At 41.9% G+C, this 24,868-nt stretch overlaps 2 protein-coding genes across 4 annotated transcripts; both read right to left on the bottom strand.

Moving 5' to 3' along the window:
• Positions 1-3,199: 3,199 nt before the first annotated feature.
• dnase1l4.1 (deoxyribonuclease 1 like 4, tandem duplicate 1) lies at positions 3,200-23,888 on the bottom strand. 3 transcript variants are annotated; one of them, XM_065004257.1, is made up of 10 exons: positions 23,856-23,888; positions 7,179-7,264; positions 5,350-5,438; positions 5,164-5,250; positions 4,909-5,021; positions 4,620-4,732; positions 4,262-4,419; positions 3,959-4,055; positions 3,712-3,778; positions 3,200-3,496 (listed from the first exon to the last, which is right to left on the bottom strand). In XM_065004257.1, exons 2-10 carry the CDS (start codon positions 7,257-7,259, stop codon positions 3,477-3,479), a joined length of 825 nt encoding a protein of 274 aa, XP_064860329.1. In that variant the 5' UTR covers positions 7,260-7,264; positions 23,856-23,888; the 3' UTR covers positions 3,200-3,476. The 3 variants fall into 3 exon arrangements, with proteins under 3 accessions (XP_064860329.1, XP_029541158.1, XP_064860331.1); XM_029685298.2 differs by lacking the exon at positions 23,856-23,888 and adding an exon at positions 10,775-10,839; XM_065004259.1 differs by lacking the exon at positions 23,856-23,888 and adding an exon at positions 10,775-10,797 and having other exon boundaries at positions 7,179-7,261.
• On the bottom strand, positions 17,538-23,939 carry LOC115144333 (deoxyribonuclease-1-like). The gene is given in 11 exon segments (XM_065004268.1): positions 17,538-17,749; positions 17,751-17,810; positions 18,035-18,117; positions 20,218-20,314; positions 20,521-20,678; positions 20,879-20,991; positions 21,168-21,280; positions 21,423-21,509; positions 21,609-21,697; positions 21,842-21,927; positions 23,856-23,939. Coding segments are annotated over 10 exon segments (969 nt in total). The 5' UTR covers positions 21,923-21,927; positions 23,856-23,939; the 3' UTR covers positions 17,538-17,661.
• Positions 23,940-24,868: the final 929 nt, after the last annotated feature.

Below are 24,868 nucleotides of genomic sequence, written 5' to 3'. Positions count from 1 at the left end.
ACCTGTATGATCACCCGGCTACGCATGCCGTTCCCTAACGTCCCCATGCCGTGTCGATTACTGTTCTGGTTTGTAACTATTGTTTTATTTCACTGTAGAGCCTCCAGCACTGCTCAACACGCCTCGGCTAACAATTTAGTTCCACCCCCCACACACGCAGTGACATCACCTGGTTTAAATGCTATTTCTAGAGACAATATCTCTTTCATTATGACTATATGCACAGGTTTACCCCCACTGTATTCACATCCTACTATACCTTTGTCTGTACATTATGCCTTGAATATATTCTACCGTGCCCAGAAATCTGCTCCTTTTACTCTGTTCTGAACGTACTAGGCGTCCAGTTCTGTTAGCCTTTAGCCGTACCCTTATCCTACTCCTCCTCTGTTCCTCTGGTAATGTAGAGGTTAATCCAGGCCCTGCAGTGTCTACGTCCATTCCCATCCCCCAGGCTCTCCCATTTGTTGACTTCTGCAACCGTAAAAGCCTTGGTTTTATGCATGATAACATTAGAAGCCTCCTCCCTAAGTTTGTTTTATTCACTGCCCTAGCACACTCCACCAATCCGGATGTTCTAGCCGTGTCTGAATCCTGGCTTAGGAAGGCCACCAAAAACCTTGAAATTTCCATTCCTAACTATAACATTTACCGACAAGATAGGACTACCAAAGGGGGCGGTGTTGCAATTTACTGCAAAGATAACCTGCAGAGTTATGTCTTACTATCCAGGTCTGTACCCAAACAATTTGAGCTTCTACTTCTAAAAATGAACCTTTCCAGAAACAAGTCTCTCACCGTTGCCGCTTGCTATAGACCCCCCTCTGCCCCCAGCTGTGCCCTGGACACCATATGTGATTTGATTGCCCCCCATCTATCTTCTGAGCTCGTGCTGCTAGGTGACCTAAACTGGGACATGCTTAACACCCCGGCCACCCTACAATCTAAGCTTGATGCCCTCAATCTCACACAATTTATCAATGAACCTACCAGATATAACCCCAAATCTGTAAACACGGGCACCCTCATAGATATCATCCTAACTGACTCACACCCCAAATACACCTCTGCTGTTTTCAACCAAGATCTCAGCGATCACTGCCTCATTGCCTGCATCCGTAATGGGTCTGCGAGCAAACGACCACCCCTCATCACTGTCAAGCGCTCCCTAAAACACTTCTGCGAGCAGGCCTTTCTAATCGACCTGGCAGGGTATCTTGGAATGACATTGACCTCATCCCGACAGTAGAGGATGTCTGGTTATTCTTTAAAAGTGGCTTCCTCACCATCTTAAATAGGCATGCCCCATTAAAAAAATTTAGAACCAGGAATAGATATAGCCCTTGATTCACTCCAGACCTGTCTGCCCTTGACCAGCACAAGAACATCCTGTGGCGTTCTGCATTAGCATCGAATAGCCCCCGTGATATGCAACTTTTCAGGGAAGTTAGGAACCAATATACATAGGCAGTTAGGAAAGCAGAGGCAAGCTTTTTTAAACAGAAATTTGTATCCTGCAGTACAAACTCAAAAAAGATCTGGGACACTAAAGTCCATGGAGAATAAGAGCACCTCATCCCAGCTACCCACTGCTCTGAGGTTAGGAAACACTGTCACAACCGACAAATCCACTATAATTGAGAATTTTAATAATTATTTCTCTACGGCTGGCCATGCTTTCCACCTGGCTACCCTTACCCCGGTCAACTGCCCGGCACCCTCCACAGCAACCCGCCAAAGCCCCCACCATTTCTCCTTCACCCATATACAGATAGCTGATGTTCTGAAAGAGCTGCAAAATCTGGACCCCTACAAATCAGCCGGGCTAGACAATCTGGACCCTCTCTTTCTAAAATTATCTGCCTAAATTGTTGCAACCCCTATTACTAGCCTGTTCAACCTCTCTTTCGTATCGTCTGAGATTCCTAAAGATTGGAAAGCTGCCGCGGTCATCCCCCTCTTCAAAGGGGGAGACACTCTAGACCCAAACTGCTACAGACTTATATCTATCCTACCCTGCATCTCTAAGGTCTTTGAAAGCCAAGTTAACAAACAGATTACTGACCATTTTGAATCACCTGGTACCTTCTCCGCTATACAATCTGGTTTCCGAGCTGGTCATGGGTGCACCTCAGCTACGCTCAAGGTCCTTAAAAATATCATAACCGCCATCGATAAGAGACATTACTGTGCAGCTGTATTCTACGACCTGGCCAAGGCTGTCGACTCTGTCAATCACAACATTCTTATTGGCAGACTCAACAGCCTTGGTTTCTCAAATGTTTGCCTCGCCTGGTTCACCAACTACTTATCTGATAGAGCTCAGTGTGTCAAATCAGAGAGCCTGTTGTCCGGACATCTGGCAGTCTCGATGGGGGTGCCACAGGGTTCAATTCTCTGTATACATTAATGATGTCGCGCTTGCTGCTGGTGATTCTCTAATCCACCTCTACGCAGACGACACCATTCTGTATACTTCTGGCCCTTCTTTGGACACTGTGTTAACTAACCTCCAGACGAGGTTCAATGTCATACAACTCTCCTTCCGTGGCCTCCAACTGCTCTTAAACGCAAATAAAACTAAATGCATGCTATTCAACCGATCATTGCCCTCACCCGCCTGCCCGACTAGCATCACTACTCTGGACGGCTCTGACTTAGAATACTTGGATAACTACAAATACCTAGGTGTCTGGCTAGACTGTAAACTCTCCTTCCAGACTCACATTAAGCATCTCCAATCAAAAATTAAATCTAGAATCGGCTTCCTATTTCACAACAAAGCTTCCTTCACTCATGCTGCCAAACATACCCTCGTAAAACTGACCATCCTACCGATCCTTGACTTCGGCGATGTCATCTATAAAATAGCCTCCAACACTACTCAGCAAACTGGATAGTTGTGATGTCTTCACTATTATTCTACAACGTAGAAAATAGTCAAAATTAAGAAAAACCCTGGAATGAGTAGGTGTGTCCAAACCTTTGACTGGTACAGTATTTAGTATGGTTTTATCAATGTCTAGATTTTTCATATGTTGCTGAATCACAGCCCCCTGTGAAATCCAGCCCCCCTCCGTCTCTCTCCCTCAGTTTTTTTCTTTCATTTCGATCAATTGTAAAAAGAGGAAAAACATGAAATGACCTTTTTGAATTATAATCTCCAATGTGGTCTTGTATATAATAAACTACTGCAGGATTTTCACTCCATCATCTTTATTTGAGATTCTGTCAAGATACACATCAGTATTAGATCAGTAGCTATACTAGACATACAAACATGATATACAGTATTAATATGACTAGTATTGTGGTAAGATTTAATCACAGATCAACGTAAGTGTTCCTAAGCTTGACCATCCGAATCTTCAGCACCAGTATCTCTAAATTCAGCTTCTCTGGTTGGATAAGGCTTCTTTTCCATCTCCATCACCTCTTCACTCACTTCCTCCATCCTCCTGTCCATGTACAGGGTTCTATTTCCCAGTCGCAGAGCCTGAAAATCAGATTTCTTTTGTTATATCTACAATTATTTTTTCTGTGTCAGGTGATATGTGCATCTGTGTATGGATTGATATTTGAATGTCTGTGTGGAATGATTTGTCTGTAAAGATGATGCTGTTTAGGTTTTTTGTCTTTATACCTTTTTGACAAATTCTTTGAAGAGGAAAGTTTGGGAGATTCAGAATAAAGATCAATGATGCTGCTTACTCTGTTCTGTTGGTGTTTTCCCTTTCAGCTCTACCTCCACAGGGTAATGGTCGCTCACCTTCAGGGCCTAATACAGCAGAGTAGTTAGAGGTTGAGACATGAGCCAGACGGCTCAACTTTGACAACTACTGTATTTCTAGGACAAGTTGTCACAATGTAGGCTACTAACATGTTCATTTCATCTACTTATAATATTGTAATCAAACCATCTACCAGGATGGAATTAGTCTGTAACCTGCATACTTACATCTTCGTCAGAAAGCCCGTATTCAATCTGGAAGTTGAATGGTTTGGCAGAGTTTGGCACGACGGCATCAAGCATGTCATCCCCATAGATCACAATCCTAGATGTTGATCAGAAAAGGAAGTCAGCAGTCATTCCATATTACACACAAGTAAACTAGTTTTATAATAGTTCTTATGACAGCTCTTATGACATTTTAACCACCTTTTAACAATACCAAAGAAATGTCAAATTAACTCCATAGGTGATCATCTGTTTCATACATGAGGCGTTCAATAATGAATTTCACAAATCTCAGTGCGCCACCTGTCATAAGTGTTATCGTTGCCTGTGTTTGCTGTGGTATCCACATCATCTTCAATCAGCCAGTGGAACTTTTTGTCACTGCGGATACGGATGGCTTTCATGGCCTTATTAGAAAGGTAGGAACCGTCTGCATTGAAGTCACCTAGGATCATAACGTTCTGGTACAGAGATAAACATTCAACAACAAAGTTACGTTTCATCCAGAATAAGGAAACTGTTTTTAGTTATCTTGAAATCACCATGTGGCTGGTTTTGTATTTTACTTGTCAAAGGCTCATATGTAGTCTTTGGTGACAAGTGCACTTTCTAAACCCAAGGGAGGTGTTAAACTCTGTCAATGGCTTATTTCAGAACTTACATCAGTCTTCCATTTCTTTGTCACTTCCAGGAAGACATCATAAAGCTCATCCAGCTCCTTCACTGAATCGTCAGGCTTGGTGTGCACTGGGATCAGTACCAAGTCCTCCAGCACTGAGAAACACAGGAAGAGATGAGAAATATATATTACAGCTGTTTATGATTGAGCTGTCATTCTCTGCTGCAATATCCAGCTGTCTATCTGTTTGCCATTCACGTTCATATTATTTGCTAAATTAAATGCCATATGGCTGGATCATGCTTAATTCTAGCACTCCTGTGCCCCTTACCAGTGTTGAGACATTTGAAGCGGAGAATGTAAGGCTCCCTGGCGAAGGCGTCCACATCTCCAACCTGGTTGTCCTCATATTGCCAGGAACCAACCAAGTCCACCAAATCATCCCTTTCAGAACAAACAGTGCAACACATTGAACAGCATTATTCCTGCATTAAAAAAATGTTTTTATCAGATCGCAATGTGAAAAAATGAACAGCATCAGATAGAGGTTTATGAGGGTAAAGTTGACGGTGGGTTTGAATTGTACCTGTACAGAAACATAAACTGCTCCTTGTATCTGTCTCTTCCCAGACGAGTGCTGATTTGCAGAGTGTAGTGTTGCTTCTTATTGGCCCTGTAATGACACACCTGTAATGAGTGATACTTATCATGTAGGGCCAGGAGTTTCCCCAGTTGTATATTTTATAGCATCACATGAGGGAAATCACTTGACTTATTTAATTCCTCCAGGAACTTTTTCACTGAAGTGCCTCTCTTATCCACCACCTCCAGAATCACTATGATGTCATAGCGAGACACAATCTGATAGGACGAAAGGAAGGAAAAGGAGAAAAAGTTCATTAGTTTATCTGTTTATATGTAGGATAACATCCTTGTTTTAGGATAGTTTGCCAAATGTTTATCTGATCACAAATACAATCATATACAGTTGAAGTTGGAAGTTTACATACACCTTAGCCAAATACATTTAACTCTGTTTTTCACAATTCCTGACATTTAATCCGAGTAAAATTCCCTGTCTAAGGTCAGTTTAGATCACCACTTTATTTTAAGAATGTTAAATGTCAGAATAGTAGTTGAGAGAATGATTTATTTCAGCTTTTATTTCTTTCATCACATTCCCAGCGGGTCCAGAAGTTTACATACACACAATTAGTATTTGGTAGCATTGCCTTTACATTGTTTAACTTGCGTCAATTGTTTTGGGTAGCCTTCCACAGGATTCCCACAATAAGTTGGGTGAATTTTGTCCCATTCCTCCTGACAGAGCTGGTGTAACTGAGTCAGGTTTGTAGGCCTCCTTGCTCGCACACGCTTTCTCAGTTCTGCCCACAAATTTGCTATAGGATTGAGGTCAGGGCTTTGTTGTCCTTAAGCCATTTTGCCTCAACTTTGGAAGTATGCTTGGGGTCATTGTCCATTTGGAAGTCCCATTTGCGCCTAAGCTTTAACTTCCTGACTGATGTCTTGATATGTTGCTTCAATATATCCACATAATTTTCCTGCCTCATGATGCCATCTATTTTGTGAAGTGCACCAGTCTCCCCTGCATCAAAGCACAGCAACATGATGCTGCCACCACCATGCTTCACGGTTGGGGTGGTGTTCTTCGGCTTGCAAGCCTCCCCTTTTCCCTCCAAACATAACGATGGTCATTATGGGCAAACAGTTCCATTTTTGTTTCATCAGACCAGAGGACATTTCTCTAAAAAGGACGATCTTTGTCGCCATGTGAAGTTGCAAACCGTAGTCTGGATTTTTTTATGGCGGATTTGGAGCAATGGCTTCTTTCTTGCTGAGTGACCTTTCAGGCTATGTCGATATAGAACTCATTTTACTGTGGATATATATACTTTTGTACCTGTTTCCTCCAGCATCTTCACAAGGTCCTTTGCTGTTGTTCTGGGATTGATTTGCACTTTTCGCACCAAAGTACGTTCATCTCTAGGAGACAGAACGCGTCTCCTTCCTGAGCGGTATGATGGCTGCGTGGTCCCATGGTGGTTATACATGCATACTATTGTTTGTACAGATGAATGTGGTACCTTCAGGTGTTTGGAAATTGCTCCCAAGGATGAACCAGACTTGTGGAGTTCTACATTTTTTTTCTGAGGTCTTAACTGATTTCTTTTGATTTTCCCATGATGTCAAGCAATGAGGCACTGAGTTTGAAGGTAAGGCCTTGAAATACATCCACAGGTACACCTCCAATTGACTCAAGTGATGTCAATTAGCCAACCAGAAGCTTCTAAAGCAATGACATCATTTTCTGACATTTTCCAAGCTGTTTAAAGGCACAGTCAACTTAGTGTTTGTAAACTTCTGACCCACTGGAATTGTGATACATGGAATTATAAGTGAAATAATCTGTCTGTAAACAATTGTTGGAAAAATTACTTGTGTCATGGACAGAGTAGATGTCCTAACCGACTTGCCAAAACTATAGTTTGTTAACAAGACATTTGTTGAGTGGTTGAAAAATGAGTTTTAATGACCCCAACCTAAGTGTATGTAAACTTCCGACTTCAACTGTAACTGTACCTTCACAAGGGTAGCAAGGGTGTTTGGGTTTGACAGCTTACACTTCCCAAATTTCTGGATGTTGAAAGATGCAACCTTCATGACTGCTGTTTGAAAAAGAGAAAAATAAAATCCAATCCATGTAAAACTATAAGAAACTGCTAGTTGATCACACAAGCAACGATTACAGAGAAAAGATGTAATTACCTAAACCAAATCAAGTTTAATAGTCTACACGTGTTTATTGCCCTCTGTGTGGGTTTTTATGATAATGCACAACAGCAATGGGTAACGCCTGCTTCCAGCTCACACTCTCATACACATAGATCCCCTGAACGCAGCTCACACTCTCATACACATAGATCCCCTGAACGCAGCTCACACTCTCATACACATAGATCCCCTGAACGTGTGACAGGTTAAAGGACATATTCATAGCCTGTTATACATTGAAAAGTATTAGTAAGTTCATAGTATGTGAGGATCTTAAAACATCTAAGGTTAAAAAGATGCATTCAGTATTAGTTGATAGAGATTGATAACATTCATATAATTGTGTTAAAGTTAAAATCTGTCAAAGGGTACGAATTGTGAGAGTAATGTGTAAACGTTATATTGATTACTTTATTTTGTGGTGCCTAAAAGTGTTAATCTGTGATCTACGAAATGCTCTTAATCTATGAGCCGGTGATCGATTGCTCTGGTCTCCACCCATATTCCTGGGGAAATTCGTGGTCTTTTCTCATTGAACTAAATGTTGACTTGAGAATACAACACCGTATCACTCTCGTGATTATTTCTCCCCTGTTTTCAGGTACTTTATTGATGATAAAAATAGTAATTTAAATGTTATAACTAGCGAACATGTCAAGAGTGTTTAAGGTGTGTTTTAGTAACGTCTTGAGGAAGTTAGAGTTAAGTTTGAAGAGAGTAATATTAGCCCTGCTCGGTTGAAGTGAAGGATAGCATCGTACTGAGAGTAGCTGCCATTTTATGTCGATTGTGAATGAACGTGCGTGTTGTTAATAAGATATTTTGCTGTGTTATTTGTATAATGGGTTTTCTGTTATGTAATGTGTTACTTAGATCCCCTGAACGCAGCTCACACTCTCATACACATAGATCCCCTGAACGCAGCTCACACTCTCATACACATAGATCCCCTGAACGCAGCTCACACTCTCATACACATAGATCCCCTGAACGCAGCTCACACTCTCATACACATAGATCCCCTGAACGCAGCTCACACTCTCATACACATAGATCCCCTGAACGCAGCTCACACTCTCATACACATAGATCCCCTGAACGCATCTCACATTCCAGATTCCAATCACCTGAATTATGATCACCTGATCACACACCTGTGGGTCATTTACACACACTATTTAGTTCAGTTCATTGCACCCCATCATTGTGAGGTATTGTTTGTTTTGATACACATTCTAGTCGGAGCTCTGTTTATTTCCATATTAGTCCTCCCGTGTATCATAGTTTTTGGCCATCCTCACTAACGATGCCTTTTTGCCTATTCCCTGCCTGTACTTTTGCCTATCAGATTTCCTGTTGTCAACCTCTTGCCTGATCTCCCGGACTACGTTATTAGCCTTTTCCCTGCCTGTACTGTGACCTTTTTGGAGTCCCTGTGTGACCTTCTGCCTGCCCCTGGACCCAGCTACCTGCTTCCTCCTGTGGTCTTTTACCAATAAACACCTGCTGCGCCCTGCGCTTGAAACCAGCACTCTGTCTCCCATCATATTCATTACACAATGTCTCATAAATGGCTCAACACAAGGAAAACATGCTTCAGGACATACATTAGGATATACTCAGTACATCTGGCTACATTCTTGTTAAAATTCCTGATGCAAAGGTAGTGTTTCTATTGGCATGGTCACATGATAAAACTACTTTAGTGAAAGGGTTGGAAAGCATGTCTCTGAGTACACTTATTTAGAACCTTTAAAAAAAGGTTCTTCGGCTTGACCCTGTAGAACCCTTTATGGTTCCAGAACCTTTTCACCCAACAAAGAACCCTTTTGGAGCCCTTAATTCTGTAGAGAAGGTCCCTGTAAATAGAACTCTTTCTAAGAGGGCAGTCATGCACCTTGTTCTGTGGCCCTGTGAGATCTATAACAACCCTCCATTATTTCCAATGGCAGAAGATCGCCTCATGGTGTGAAGAAACCTGACTATTACAGCGCAACACATGAATCTGCTAGAGATCATAATAGTAGTTTACAAACTATGTAATATGACGGTCATTACATTGTACATTGAATACTGAAAATCTAATTTGGACCGGAGTCTCCTTCAAGAAATTATTTAAGAATATCAAGGGATTAAGCTAAAATATCCCTTCATTGTGTTAGGTTAAAGGTCAAGAGTAATTGCCTTATCAACGGTCTCTCACGGTTGGGTGGAGGTAAAACCAGTTGATCAAGGTAGGATGGAGCTGGATAAACTGGAGCTGAGGCGTTCAAATTCAAATGCTTCAAGATTAGTTGATCTGCTGACCACAGAATAGAGGGCAATTTCTCTATGGATGCAACTCTAATACAGTAATACAACTGTGAGCCAGCAGTTGTACCATTATTTAAATGTATCCTTTACTTAACCAGGAAGTGCTGTTAGATGAGAATGTATTTTTGAGTGGAGACCTGGGAAAAGCAGCATTTCCGTACAGTACTTTCAACAAAGTCTAAATAGGTATAGGCTTAGTCCCTCCAGATGTGTAGTTCCTCACCAGATGTGAAATCCCTAGTTGTGAGGAATTCCACCAAGCAGGACAGATAAAAAAGTACATGAAGTCACTTTAGTCCTACAGGGACTCAGCCTACGGACTAGGAGCAGGTTACTGTAGCAACAGCGTGTGACTGATTCTAACTTCTCTTTGTTGTGCAATAAACAGGGTTTCTTCTCACAGAACAGTAGTTCTGGATGACTGGCTGGAACATAATTATGAATTCAATGTCATGTAGGTAGCGTGCAAAAACAATCCAGCATATTTCAGGCAAATGTAACCACTAGAGTTGTAAAAGGATGTAACATGATCTCTGTTGACAAGCTCCAACACGCTCAGACATTACCTGTGGTATATTGTGTGGGAAGGGGCTTACAATAATGTTCTGTCTGCTTTCTTTCACTGACAAACTTGCAAAAAAAAATGATATATTTTACCATCAGTTCAAATACTTCCAAATCCTAATAGCACCATAATAACAGAAGGCTTAGAACAGTGTTTCCCAACTCCAGTCCTCCAGTTCCCCCGACAGTGAGCATTTATATTGTAGACCTGGACAAGATCCCATGATTCAACTTGTTAATTAATCATCAAGTTCTCAATGAATTAAATCAGCTTTGTTTGTCCTGGGCTACAACAACAAGGTGTGCTGTTGGGGGTACTGGAAGACTGGAGTTGGTAAACACCTGCTTAGAGAGGGTTATCTCTGTAGAATTGGCTACATTTCCAATATATCACAATTCCTCTAGTCTTTTTTTGCAAAGCAAAACAAGTATCAAGAAAATCATTGAAAACATTCCAAGTATTTTAAATAGTTTGCGCAAATGAAGGAATACCTGATATATGTCAATTCCAGCTTGACTTCACTTACCTGAAGGGATGATATGCTCTATGATGTTGTGGCGCAGTATCTTGTTTATCAATGAACAACTGTAACTGGGGCTTGGCCTTCTTATAGAGATCACTTGATTGGCTGAAACTGTTTGGTTGGGAGGACCTATAGACTGGCCCCAGCAGAACCAGCCAGTACAGGATAAATATAACATCAACACACCAGTCCTCTTTGCACACCACAACATTCCTGCCCACACACTTATCTCTGAGATCCCCCACAACAACATCTGGAAGTGGCTTAGCTTTCTCTTGGAGGATACAGAAGTATTTTAAACCGGGTAGTTCGAGCCCTGGATGCTGATAGGCTGAGACAATATACCACAGGTATTACACAAAAATACTTGTTTACTGTTCTATTTATGTTCGTGACCTGTTTATAATAGCAATACGGCACCTCAGGGGTTTGTGGATTATCATATCAAATTCAAATCTAATTGTATTTGTCACATTCTTCGTAGACAACAGGTGTAGACTAACAGTGAAATGCTTACTTACAGGTCCATTTCCAACAGTGCCGAGTAAAAGACGAGATATGAAATAGAAATAGTGACACAATAAATAATGATTAAAAATAACAAGTAGAAATAACATGGCTATATATAGGGAGTAGAAAATAACATGGCTATATATAGGGAGTACCAGTATCAAGTCAATGTGCAGGGGTACAAAGTAATTGAGGTAGATACAGTACTAGTCAAAAGTTTGGACACACTTACTCATTCAAGGGTTTTTCTTTATTTTACATATTTTCTACATTGTATAATAATAGTGACCAAAAAAGTGCCGAACGAATCTTCAAGTAACAGACACATCTCAACATTAACTGTTCCAATTGGAGACTGTGTGAATCAGGCCTTCATGGTCGAATTGCTGGAAAGAAACCACTAAAGGACACCAATAATAAGAAGAGACTTGCTTGGGCCAAGAAACACGAATAATGGACATTAGACCGGTGGGAATCTGTCCTTTGGTCTAATGAGTCCAAATTTGAGATAGGTGAACAGATGATCTCTGAATGTGTTGTTCCCACCGTGAAGCATGGAGGAGGAGGTGTGATGGTGTGGGGTTGCTTTGCTGGCGACACTGTCTGTGATTTATTTAAAATTCAAGGCACACTTAACCAGCATGGCTACCACAGCATTCTGCAGCGATACGCGATCCCATCTGGTTTGCGTTCAGTCGGACTATCATTTGTTTTTCAACAGGACAATGACCCAAAACACACCTCCAGGCCGTGTCAGGGCTATTTGACCAAGGAGAGTGATGGAGTGCTACATCAGATGACCTGGCCTCCACAATCACCTGACTTCAACCCAATTGAGATGGTTTGGGATGAGTTGGACCTCAGAGTGAAGGAAAAGCAGCCAGCAAGTGCTCAGCATATGTGGGAACTCCTTCAAGACCGTTGGAAAAGCATGAAGCTGGTTGAAGCTGGTCTGCAAAGCCGTCAACAAGGCAAAGGGTGGCTACTTTGTAGAATCTAAAATATATTTTGATTTGTTAAGCACTTTTTTGCTTACTACATGATTACATATGTGTTATTTTTGATGTCTTCGCTATTATACTGCAATATAGGAAATAGTAAAAATAAAGAAAAACCCTTGAATGAGTAGGTGTGTCCAAACTTTTGACTGGTACTGTATATGCAGAGCAAGCGAACTAAAGACGGGTGCATGTTTTGTGGAACAACACACGCAAGAGCCTGGCTCGTGTCCTGCAGTGAGCCAAGTTATAACGTTGCTGCTGGCCGGGCTCAGGATCAGGGTAAGGTGTCAGCAAATAGGGCTGGCAGGGGTACCCTCTGTCACCAAGCAGGTAACCATCAAACTCTCCTATGATAATACGAGGTGTCACAGGCCGGCTCATAGCCTGTGGCAAAAAATGAGGGGACACGAACGAATCAAAAAGGTTCTTTATTATAAACCAAAACTATGAACCTAAAACAAAGAAAAGGGAATGAGGTGTGATGTAGGGTGTATGTAAAGTGCAGGGATGCGTGAATCTGTGTGTGTGAATATGACTGAGTGAAAACTACATAAAACTACAAAGGAACAAACAAAACAGGATCATACCTGGAGGAGCAGAGAGAGAGAGAGAGAGAGAGAGAGAGAGAGAGAGAGAGAGAGAGAGAGAGAGAGAGAGAGAGAGAGAAGGGAATGAGGTGTGAAAGTATCATGATGTAGGGTGTATGTAAAGTGCAGGGATGCGTGAATCTGTGTGTGTGAATATGACTGAGTGAAAACTACATAAAACTACAAAGGAACAAACAAAACAGGATCATACCTGGAGGAACAGAGAGAGAGAGAGAGAGAGAGAAGAGGGATTAGTGTAGCCGTTTAAATACAGGTGACTCCAATCACTAACGACCCTCCTCTGCCTGCAGGAGGAACCACCCCTGCACTGCAGAGGAGGGGCCGTGACAGAGGATACAGTTTAAATGTTCAGTTGCAATATGAGGAAACAAAATATTGATTTTAATAGGATATAGCTATATATACTGTAAAAACTCACCACGAGCAAATCTAGCGCTCAGTGGACACTCACCATCGCTCAGCGTCACCGATGTTATATAGAAAACTCCCGGTGGCAAAAAAAACAAAAAACGAAGTGCAACACAAATAATTTGTTCACGAACTGAGAGCATGTCCACGATGTGTCATATGAACGATATGAGGGCTGAGAATATTGTTCAGATGAATGATCGATTGTGCAGCGAAAAAAACGGAAACGCTCAAACTGATAATCATCAGGGAATGAGAAAACATCCAAGCGTGGTCTGATCACCCTCTCTATTTCTGCTGAGTATTTGTGCTTCAATATCAACTGGCTCTTCAAGAAAAGGACACGTCTGACAAAAGGACACGTCTGCCACGTCCTTCAACCTGCAGGCTTCAGCTAAAGAGAAGGAGAAACTAGGGTTAGTTGAAGAAAACCTGCCAGTGAGCAGGTTAGCTTCGCGGAGTACGTTGCCATAGTAACTGACTCAGAGTTAAAGCTGAACTGGCTTTGTGAAACCCCAAAACCCAGAGTTTGCCTTCAACTCTGAGTCAACTAACTCTGATTTCCTCCCCTATATCTGTCACCTCCTTAGTTCCATTCCCCAGGCAGTATTGAATGTGTGTTTCTTCTGTGTATACTACGCTTGTATCGGTCCATGATCCGTTTATTATTAAACTCACCACGTGTACTTGCTTCCCGACTCCCAGCTTCCACATTACAAATGTTCTCTTGATAATAAGTGTGGGAATTAGAGCATTTTTTATGTCTTGCTGTGAATTGAAATGTAATGGGTACTTTTGTGTGTCAGGGAAAATGTATGGAGTAAAAAAGTAAATCATTTTCTTTAGGAATGTAGTGAAGTAAAAGTAAAAGTTGTCAACAATATAAATAGTAAAGTACAGATACCCCCAAAAGACGACTTATGTAAAAATTCTTGAAAGTACTATTAAGTGATTTACACCACTGTAAAGTGATTTAAGTGATTTACACCACTGTAGGCCACTTAACTAGAAGCAGCGAATTCTAAGGGTGTGAATAATGAGACAAATAAGTGATTATAATACAATAGCTAGGTCTAGGCTAACGCATACGAAAACAGAAAGTCGAACGTCTCCAAATAACAAAAATATTTCTCTTCCGAAGTTGTCTGTTTTCACAACAGCTCCAACCGCAGCATGAAAAATGCCGACCTCTGTCCAGACCAGCAGGTCCAGCAGGCGTTCTGCAGAAATGCAGCCCTCTACCCCAGGGCTACCCTGTCAGAGTTGATATCTCTAGACGGTCAAAGGTCTGGTATGTACTATAGTAAACGTCGGGATAAGCCTAGATTTTTCAGACACTAATATTACAACAAAACTCACTCTAACATTACAAAAATCATCGCATGTTTTAGGGTTTGATGACATAGCTAACATGTCAAGACGTTTATTGTTTTTAATTGCATGGAATGCCATCCTTGACATGGCACGTTGGAACTTGCCCTGATGAGGGGCCAAAATAAATAGGGTCCCTGTGGAACTCTCAGGTGTGCCACGAAACTATTCCTAATCTTGATAATTGTTGTGAACACTCACTGTGACCTGTGGAATGCACATGGAATTTCGACTTGGGAGCACTATTGGCGGTCAGATGAAACATCAAATGGCACATGGTTACATCTGTATCAAGTCCATTGTGCTCAGGCTGTTGTATCATTGTGTTGTTGTCATGTTGTGTTGCTACCATGCTGTGTTGTTGTCATGTTGTGTTGCTACCATGTTGTGTTGTTGTCATGTTGTGTTGCTACCATGCTGTGTTTTCATGTGTTGCTGCCTTTCTATGTTGTTGTCTTAGGTCTCTCTTTATGTAGTGTTGTGTTGTCTCTCTTTATGTAGTGTTGTGTTGTCTCTCTTTATGTAGTGTTGTGGTGTCTCTCTTTATGTAGTGTTGTCTCTCTTGTCGTGATGTGTGTTTTGTCCTATATTTATATTTGATTGCTATTTTTAATCCCAGTCCCCATCCCCGCAGGAGGTCCTCGTGGTAGGCTGTCATTTTAAATTATAATTTGTTCTTAACTGACTTGTCTAGTTAAATGAAGTTTCAATACATTTGTTAAATTAAAAATAACAGACAACCGCTCATCTGTAGCCCAAACCGTTCAAAAAGAAACACCAATGTTACAAGAGTTACATCTTTTTATTTCTGGCCAGTCTCGCTGGAATAATATGAGATTGGTAAACACATATTAACCATCATGAGTAAGGAACTATCAAAACAATGAATATATTTCAAATACACCCAATTTAATATACAAATATACAGTACTAGTCAAAAGTTTGGACAACCCTACTCATTCAAGGGTTTCTCTTTATTTTTTACTATTTTCTATTTTGTAGAATAACAGTGAAGACATCAAAACTATGAAATAACACATACGAAATCATTTGGCTAGATTATTCAAAGTAGCTACCCTTTGCCTTGATGACAGCTTTACACACTCTTGACATTGTCTCAACCAGCTTCACCCGCGGAATGCTTTTCCAACAGTCTTGTAGGATTTCCCACATATGCTGAGCACTTGTTGACTGCTTTTCCTTCACTCTGCGGTCCAACTCATCCCAAATCAATTGGGCAGAGGTCAGGTGATTGTGGAGGCCAGGTCATGACGCAGCACTCCATCACTATCCTTCTTTGTCAAATAGGGCTCCTGAGTGACGCAGCGGTCTAAGTCCTGAGTGGCGCAGCGGTCTAAGTTACTGCATCTCAGTGCAAGAGTCATCACTGCAGTCCCTGGTTCAAATTCAGGCTGCATCACATCTGGCTGTGATTGGGAGTCCCAAAGGGTGGCGCACGTCCATGTTTTGACTGGGGTAGGCCTTCATTGTAAATAAAAATTGGTTCTTAACTGACTTGCCTAGTTAAATATAGTGTTTTAAATAAATAAAAATAGACCTTACACAGCCTGGAGGTGTGCTGGGTCATTGTCCTGTTGAAAAAAATGGATAGTCCAACTAAGAACAAGACACCATACCACCTCCTCAGTGCTTCACGGTGGGAGCCACACATGCGGAGATCAGCCGTTCAGCTACTCTGCGTCTCACAAAAACACAGAGGTTGGAACCAAAAATCTCAAATTTGGACAGATTTCCACCGGTTTCATGTCCATTGCTCGTGTTTCTTAGCCCAAGCAAGTCTCTTCTTATTATTGGTGTCCTTTAGTAGTGGTTTCTGTGCAGCAATTCAACCATGAAGGCCTGATTCACTCAGTCTTCCCTGAGCAGTTGATGTTGAGATGTGTCTGTTACTTGAATTCTGTGAAGCATTAATTTGGACTGCTATTTCTGCGGTGCAGTTAACTCTAATGAACATATCCTCTGCAGCAGAGGTAACTCTGGGTCTTCCTTTCCTGTGGCGGTCCTCATAAGAGCCAGTTTCATCATAGCGCTTGATGGGTTTTGCGACTGCACTTGAAGAAACGTTCAATGTTCTTGAATTATTTCGTATTGACTGAACAACCTGTGTTGAAGTAATAATGGACTGTTGTTTCTCTTTGCTTATTTGAGTTGTTCTTGCCATAATATGGACTTGGTCTTTTACCAAATAGGGCTATCTTCTGTATACCACCCCTACCTTGTCACAAGACAACTGATTGGCTCAAACACATTAAGAAGGAAAGAAATTCCACAAATGAACTTTTAACAAGGCACACCTGTTAAAATAAATGCATTCCAGGTGACAACCTCATGAAGCTGGTTGAGAGAATGCCAAGGGTGTGCAAAGCTGTCATCAAGGCAAAGAGTGGCTATGTTGAAGAATCTCTAATATAAAATATATTTTGATTAGTTTAACACTTATTTGGTTACTACATGATTCCATATGTGTTATTTCATAGTTGTGAGGTCTTCACTATTATTCTCAAATGTAGAAATTAGTAAAAAATAAATAAAAACCCTGGAATTAGTAGGTGTGTCCAAACTTTTGACTGGTACAGTATTTAGCATGGTTTTATCAATGTCTAGATTTTTCCATTTTTTTCAGCTGGTGGAACAATCAAGAAGTCTAGAAAGAAGAGATTTGGCATTTGAAGACCATGCACTCATATGTTGCTGAATCACAGCCCCCTGTGAAATCCAGCCCCCCTCCGTCTCTCTCCCTCAGTTTTTTTCTTTCATTTCGATCAATTGTAAAAAGAGGAAAAACATGAAATGACCTTTTTGAATTATAATCTCCAATGTGGTCTTGTATATAATAAACTACTGCAGGATTTTCACTCCATCTTTATTTGAGATTCTGTCAAGATACACATCAGTATTAGATCAGTAGCTATACTAGACATACAAACATGATATACAGTATTAATATGACTAGTATTGTGGTAAGATTTAATCACAGATCAACGTAAGTGTTCCTAAGCTTGACCATCTGAATCTTCAGCACCAGTATCTCTAAATTCAGCTTCTCTGGTTGGATAAGGCTTCTTCTCCATCTCCATCACCTCTTCACTCACTTCCTCCGTCCTCCTGTCCATGTACAGGGTTCTATTTCCCAGTCGCAGAGCCTGAAAATCAGATTTATTTTGTTATATCTACAATTATTTTTTCTGTGTTAGGTGATATGTGCATCTGTGTATGGATTGAAAGGTGAACGTCTGTGTGGAATGATTTGTCTGTAAAGATGATGCTATTTAGTTTTTTTGTCTTTACCCCGTTTTGACCATATTTTCTTTAAGAGGAAAGTTTGGGAGATTCAGAATAAAGATCAATGATGCTGCTTACTCTGTTCTGTTGGTGTTTTCCTTTTCAGCTCTACCTCCACAGGGTAATGGTCGCTCACCTTCAGGGCCTAATACAGCAGAGTAGTTAGAGGTTGAGACATGAGCCAGACGGCTCAACTTTGACAACTACTGTATTTCTAGGACAGGTTGTCACAATGTAGGCTACTAACATGTTCATTTCATCTACTTATAATATTGTAATCAAACCATCTACCAGGATGGAATTAGTCTGTAACCTGCATACTGTCACGTTCTGACCTTAGTTCTTTTGTTATGTCTTTGCTTTAGGTTGGTCAGGGTGTGAGTTGGGGTGGGTTGTCTATGTTCGTTTTTCTATGTTGTGTTTTGCATTTGGCCTGGTATGGTTCTCAATCAGAGGCAGGTGTCGTTAGTTGTCTCTGATTGAGAATCATACTTAGGTAGCCTTTTCCCACCTGTGTTTCGTGGGTGATTGTTTTCTGTCTTTGTGTATGTCACCAGACAGGACTGTTTCGTTTCGTGTCATTCTCTTTGTTATTTTTGTTTTAGTGTTCTGTGTTTAATAAATTCATCATGAACACATACCACGATGCGCATTGGTCCTCCGATCCTTCATACTCCTCAGACGAGGACGACAAACGTTACAGAGTGGTATCGGGCAGCAGCAGAAATCTCGGGACTCATGGACATGGGAGGAGATTCTGGACGGCAAGGGACCCTGGGCACAGGCGGGGGAATATCGCCACCCCAAGGCAGAGCTGGAGGCAGCGAAAGCTGAACGGCGGTGGTATGAGGAGGCAGCGCGGCAGTGCGGCTGGGACGAGAGGCAGCCCCAAAAATGTATTGGGGGGAGGCACACGGGGAGTGTGGCTAAGTCAGGTAGGAGACCTGAGCCAACTCCCTGTGCTTACCGTGGAGAGAGGTGAACCGGGCAGGCACCGTGTTATGCCGTGAGGCGCATGGTGCCCCGGTGCGCAGGCATAGCCCGGTGCGTTACATTGCAGCGCCTCGTATCGGATGGGCTAGAGTGGGCATCGAGCCAGGTGCCATGAAGCCGGCTTAGCGCGTCTGGTCTCCGGTGCGTCTCCTCGTGCCAGGGTACATGGCACCAGCCCTACGCATGGTGTCCCCGGTTCGCCAGCACAGCCCAGCGCGGGCTATTTTACCTCGCCGCACTGGCCTGGCTACGGGGAGCATTCAGCCAGGTAGGGTTGTGGAGGCTCGGTGCTCGAGACCTCCAGTGCGCCTCCACGGTCCGGTCTATCCGGTGCGCCCTCCACGCACCAGGCCTCCGGTGGCAGCCCCCCGCACCAGGCTGTCTCTCCATCTCCTCCCTACAGCTGCTCCCGTCTGCCCTGAGCTGCCAGAGTCTCCCATCTGTCCTGAGCTGCCAGAGTCTCCCATCTGTCCTGAACTGCCAGAGTCGCCTGTCTGTCCTGAGCTGCCAGAGCCGCCTGTCTCGTCAGGAGCTGCCAGAGCCGTCCGTTACTCCGGTGCTGCCGCAATCGCCCGTCATTCCGGCACTGCCGGAATCGCCCTTCACTCCGGAGCTGCCGGAGTCTCCTGCCTGTCCGGTGCTAACGGAATCTCCTGTCCATTCGGGACCCGTTGCTAGGATCCCCAGTCCGAGGTCGGCGGCGAGAGTCGCCACTCGAAAGGGGCCACGGAGGCGGGTTAAGAGGCGGAGAAAGACGATGGTGGAGTGGGCTCCACGTCCCGCGCCAGAGCCGCCACCGCGGACAGACACCCACCCAGACCCTCCCCTATAGGTTCAGGTTTTGCGGCAGGAGTCCGCACCTTTTTTGGGGGGGGGGTACTGTGACGTTCTGACCTTAGTTCTTTTGTTATGTCTTTGTTTTAGGTTGGTCAGGGCGTGAGTTGGGGTGGGTTGTCTATGTTCGTTTTTCTATGTTGTGTTTTGCGTTTGGCCTGGTATGGTTCTCAATCAGAGGCAGGTGTACTTATCATACTTAGGTATCCTTTTCCCACCTGTGTTTCGTGGGTGATTGCTTTCTGTCTTTGTGTATGTCACCAGACAGGACTGTTTCGTTTCGTGTCATTCTCTTTGTTATTTTTGTTTTAGTGTTCTATGTTTAATAAATTCATCATGAACACATACCACGCTGCGCATTGGTCCTCCGATCCTTCATAATCCTCAGACGAGGACGACGAACGTTACACATACTTACATCTTCTTCAGAAAGCCCGTATGCAATCTGGAAGTTGAATGGTTTGGCAGAGTTTGGCACGACGGCATCAAGCATGTCATCCCCATAGATCACAATCCTAGATGTTGATCAGAAAAGGAAGTCAGCAGTCATTCCATATTACACACAAGTAAACTAGTTTTATAATAGTTCTTATGACAGGTCTTATGACATTTTAACCACCTTTAAACAATACCAAAGAAATGTCAAATGAACTTCAGAGGTGATTATCTGTTTCATACATGAGGCGTTCAATAATGAATTTCACAAATCTCAGTGCGCCACCTGTCATAAGTGTTATCGTTGCCTGTGTTTGCTGTGGTATCCACATCATCTTCAATCAGCCAGTGGAACTTTTTGTCACTGCGGATACGGATGGCTTTCATGCCCTTTTTAGAAAGGTAGGAACCGTCTGCATTGAAGTCACCTAGGATCATAACGTTCTGGTACAGAGAGAAACATTCAACAACAAAGTTACGTTTCATCCAGAATAAGAAAACTGTTTTTAGTTATCTTGAAATCACCATGTGGCTGGTTTTGTATTTTACTTGTCAAAGGCTCATATATGGTTTTGGGTGACAAGTGCACTTTCTAAACCCAAGGGAGGTGTTAAGCTCTGTCAATGGCTTATTTCAGAACTTACATCAGTCTTCCATTTCTTTTTCACTTCCAGGAAGACATCATAAAGCTCATCCAGCTCCTTCACTGAATCGTCAGGCTTGGTGTGCACTGGGATCAGTACCAAGTCCTCCAGCACTGAGAAACACAGGAAGAGATGAGAAATATATATTACAGCTGTTTATGATTGGGCTGGCATTCTCTGCTGCAATATCCAGCTGTCTGTCTGTTTGCCATTCACGTTCATATTATTTGCTAAATTAAATGCCATATGGATGGATGATGCTTAATTCTAGCACTCCTGTGTCCCTTACCAGTGTTGAGACATTTGAAGCGGAGAATGTAAGGCTCCCTGGCGAAGGCGTCCACATCTCCAACCTGGTTGTCCTCATATTGCCAGGAACCAACCAAGTCCACCAAATCATCCCTTTCAGAACAAACAGTGCAACACATTGAACAGCATTATTCCTGCATTAAAAAAATGTTTTTATCAGATCGCAATGTGAAAAAATGAACAGCATCAGATAGAGGTTTATGAGGGTAAAGTTGACGGTGGGTTTGAATTGTACCTGTACAGAAACATAAACTGCTCCTTGTATTTGTCTCTTCCCAGACGAGTGCTGATTTGCAGAGTGTAGTGTTGCTTCTTATTGGCCCTGTAATGACACACCTGTAATGAGTGATACTTATCATGTAGGGCCAGGAGTTTCCCCAGTTGTATATTTTATAGCGTCACATGAGGGAAATCACTTGACTTATTTAATTCCTCCAGGAACTTTTTCACTGAAGTGCCTCTCTCATCCACCACCTCCAGAATCAGTATGATGTCATAGCGAGACACAATCTGATAGGACGAAAGGAAGGAAAAGAAGAAAAAGTCCATTAGTTTATCTGTTTATATGTAGGATAACATCCTTGTTTTAGGATAGTTTGCCAAATGTTTATCTGTGGGAATTCTGAAATCATGAATACAATCATATATCTGTACCTTCACAAGGGTAGCAAGGGTGTTTGGGTTTGACAGCTTACGCTTCCCAAATTTCTGGATGTTGAAAGATGCAACCTTCATGACTGCTGTTTGAAAAAGAGAAAAAATAAAATCCAATCCATGTAAAACTATAAGAAACTGCTAGTTGATCACACAAGCAACGATTACAGAGAAAGGATGTAATTACCTAAACCAAATCAAGTTTAATAGTCTACATGTGTTTATTGCCCTCTGTGTGGGTTTTTATGATTATGCACAACAGCAATGTCTCATAAATGGCTCAACACAAGGAAAACATGCTTCAGGACATACATTAGGATATACTCAGTACATCTGGCTACATTCTTGTTAAAATTCCTGATGCAAAGGAAGTGTTTCTATTGGCATGGCCACATGATGAAACTACTTTAGTGAAAGGGTTGGAAAGCATGTCTCTGAGTACACTTATTTAGAACCTTTAAAAAAAGGTTCTTCGGCTTGACCCTGTAGAACCCTTTATGGTTCCAGAACCTTTTCACCCAACAAAGAACCCTTTTAGAGCCCTTAATTCTGTAGAGAAGGTCCCTGTAAATAGAACTCTTTCTAAGAGGGCAGTCATGCACCTTGTTCTGTGGCCCTGTGAGATCTATAACAACCCTCCATTACTTTCAATGGCAGAAGATCGCCTCATGGTATGAAGAAACCTAACTATTACAGCGCAACACATGAATCTGCTAGAGGACATAATAGTAGTTTACAAACTATGTAATATGACGGTCATTACATTGTACATTGAATACTGAAAATCTCATTTGGACCGGAGTCTCCTTCAAAAAATGATTTATTTATATCAAGGGATTAAGCTAAAATGTCCCTTTAATTGTGTTAGGTTAAAGGTCCTCTGGTAGATATCCAGAGTACTTGTCATATCAGCGGTAACTCCTGGTTGGTTGGAGATAAAAACCAGTTGATCAAGGTAGGATGGAGCTGGATAAACTGTAGCTGAGACATTCAAATTCAAATGCTCCAAGATTAGTTGATCTGCTGACCACAGAATAGAGGGCAATTTCTCTATGGAACACATTGCAACATCACAGCTCTACAGTCTGTGGTTGCAACTCTAATACAGTAATACAACTGTGAGCCAGCAGTTGTACCATTATTTAAATGTATCCTTTACTTAACCAGGAAGTGCTGTTAGATCAGAATGTATTTTTGAGTGGAGACCTGGGAAAAGCAGCATTTCCGTACAGTACTTTCAACAAAGTCTAAAGAGGTATAGGCTTAGTCCCTCCAGATGTGTAGTTCCTCACCAGATGTGAAATCCCTAGTTGTGAGGAATTCCATCAAGCAGGACAGATAAAAAAATACATGAAGTCACTTTAGTCCTACAGGGACTCAGCCTACGGACTAGGAGCAGGTTACTGTAGCAACAGCGTGTGACTGATTCTAACTTCTCTTTGTTGTGCAATAAACAGGGTTTCTTCTCACAGAACAGTAGTTCTGGATGACTGGCTGGAACATAATTATGAATTCAATGTCATGTAGGTAGCATGCAAAAACAATCCAGCATATTTCAGGCAAATGAAACCACTAGAGTTGTAAAAGGATGCAACATGATCTCTGTTGACAAGCTCCAACATGCTCAGACATTACCTGTGGTATATTGTGTGGGAAGGGGCTTACAATAATGTTCTATCTGCTTTCTTTCACTGACAAACTTGCAAAAAAAAAGATATATTTTACCATTAGTTCAAATACTTCCAAATCCTAATAGCACCATAATAACAGAAGGCTTAGAACAGTGTTTCCCAACTCCAGTCCTCCAGTTCCCCCAACAGTGAGCATTTATATTGTAGACCTGGACAAGATCCCATGATTCAACTTGTTAATTAATCATCAAGTTCTTAATGAATTAAAGCAAAACAAGAAAATCATTGATAATATTCCAAGTATTTAGAAAAGCTTGTGCTGGAGTCTGCATACAAATGAAGGAATATCTCATATCTGTACATTCCAGTTGGACTTCACTTACCTGAAGGGATGATAGACTCTATGATGTTGTTGTGCAGTATCTTGTTTAGCAATGAACAACTGTAACTCTCTGACAGGGGCTTGGCCTTCTTATACTGAGCACCTGTCACTTGATTGGCTGAAACTTGTGTGTGAGCCAAGCCAAGCCCCTAGTTGGTTGGGAGGACCTATAGACTGGCCCCAGCTGAACCAGTCAGTAAAGGATAACCAAAACATTAACATCCTGCCTACACACTTTTCTCACAGATAACCTGCAACTACAGTATATCAGGCTGACCTTCTCTTAAAAGGAGGATATTGAAGAAATGTTCATTAGAAATACCCCTACACTGGTTTAAGAGGGTTTGGTCTGGTTTACCCCTACACGCTATCTATAGATACAGTAGCAATGTATTTCTGTATGTACAGTGCCTTGCAAAAGTATTCATCCCCCTTGGCGTTTTTCCTGTTTTGTTGCATTACAACCTGTAATTTAAATGGATTTTTATTTGGATTTCATGTAATGAACATACACAAAATAGTCCAAATTTGTTAAGCAAAATGAAATGAATAAATAGTTTCATAAATTGCAGAAAAAAAGAAACAACTGAAAAGTGGTGCGTGCATATGTACTCACCCCCTTTGCTATGAAGCCCCTAAATAAGATCTGGTGCAACCAATTACCTTCAGAAGTCACAGAATTAATTAAATAAAGTCCACCTGGGTGCAATCTAAGTGTCACATGATCTGTCACATGATCTCAGTATATATACACCTGTTCTGAAAGGCCCCAGAGTCTGCAACACCACTAAGCAAGGGACACCACCAAGCAAGTGGCACCATGAAGACCAAAGAGCTCTCCAAACAGGTCAGGGACAAAGTTGTGCCGAAGTACAGATCAGGGTTGGGTTATCAAAAAATATCCAAAACACTGAACATCCCACGGAGTACCATAAAATCCATTATAAAAAATGGAAAGAATATGGCACCACAACAAACCTGCCAAGAGAGGGCTGCCTGCCAAAACTCACAGAC

The sequence above is a fragment of the Oncorhynchus nerka genome, linkage group LG2, assembly GCF_034236695.1.
Source record: "Oncorhynchus nerka isolate Pitt River linkage group LG2, Oner_Uvic_2.0, whole genome shotgun sequence".
Lineage (NCBI taxonomy): Eukaryota > Metazoa > Chordata > Actinopteri > Salmoniformes > Salmonidae > Oncorhynchus > Oncorhynchus nerka.
Note: the sequence above shows the minus strand (reverse complement) of the source record. Positions and strands in the feature narration are given on the sequence as shown.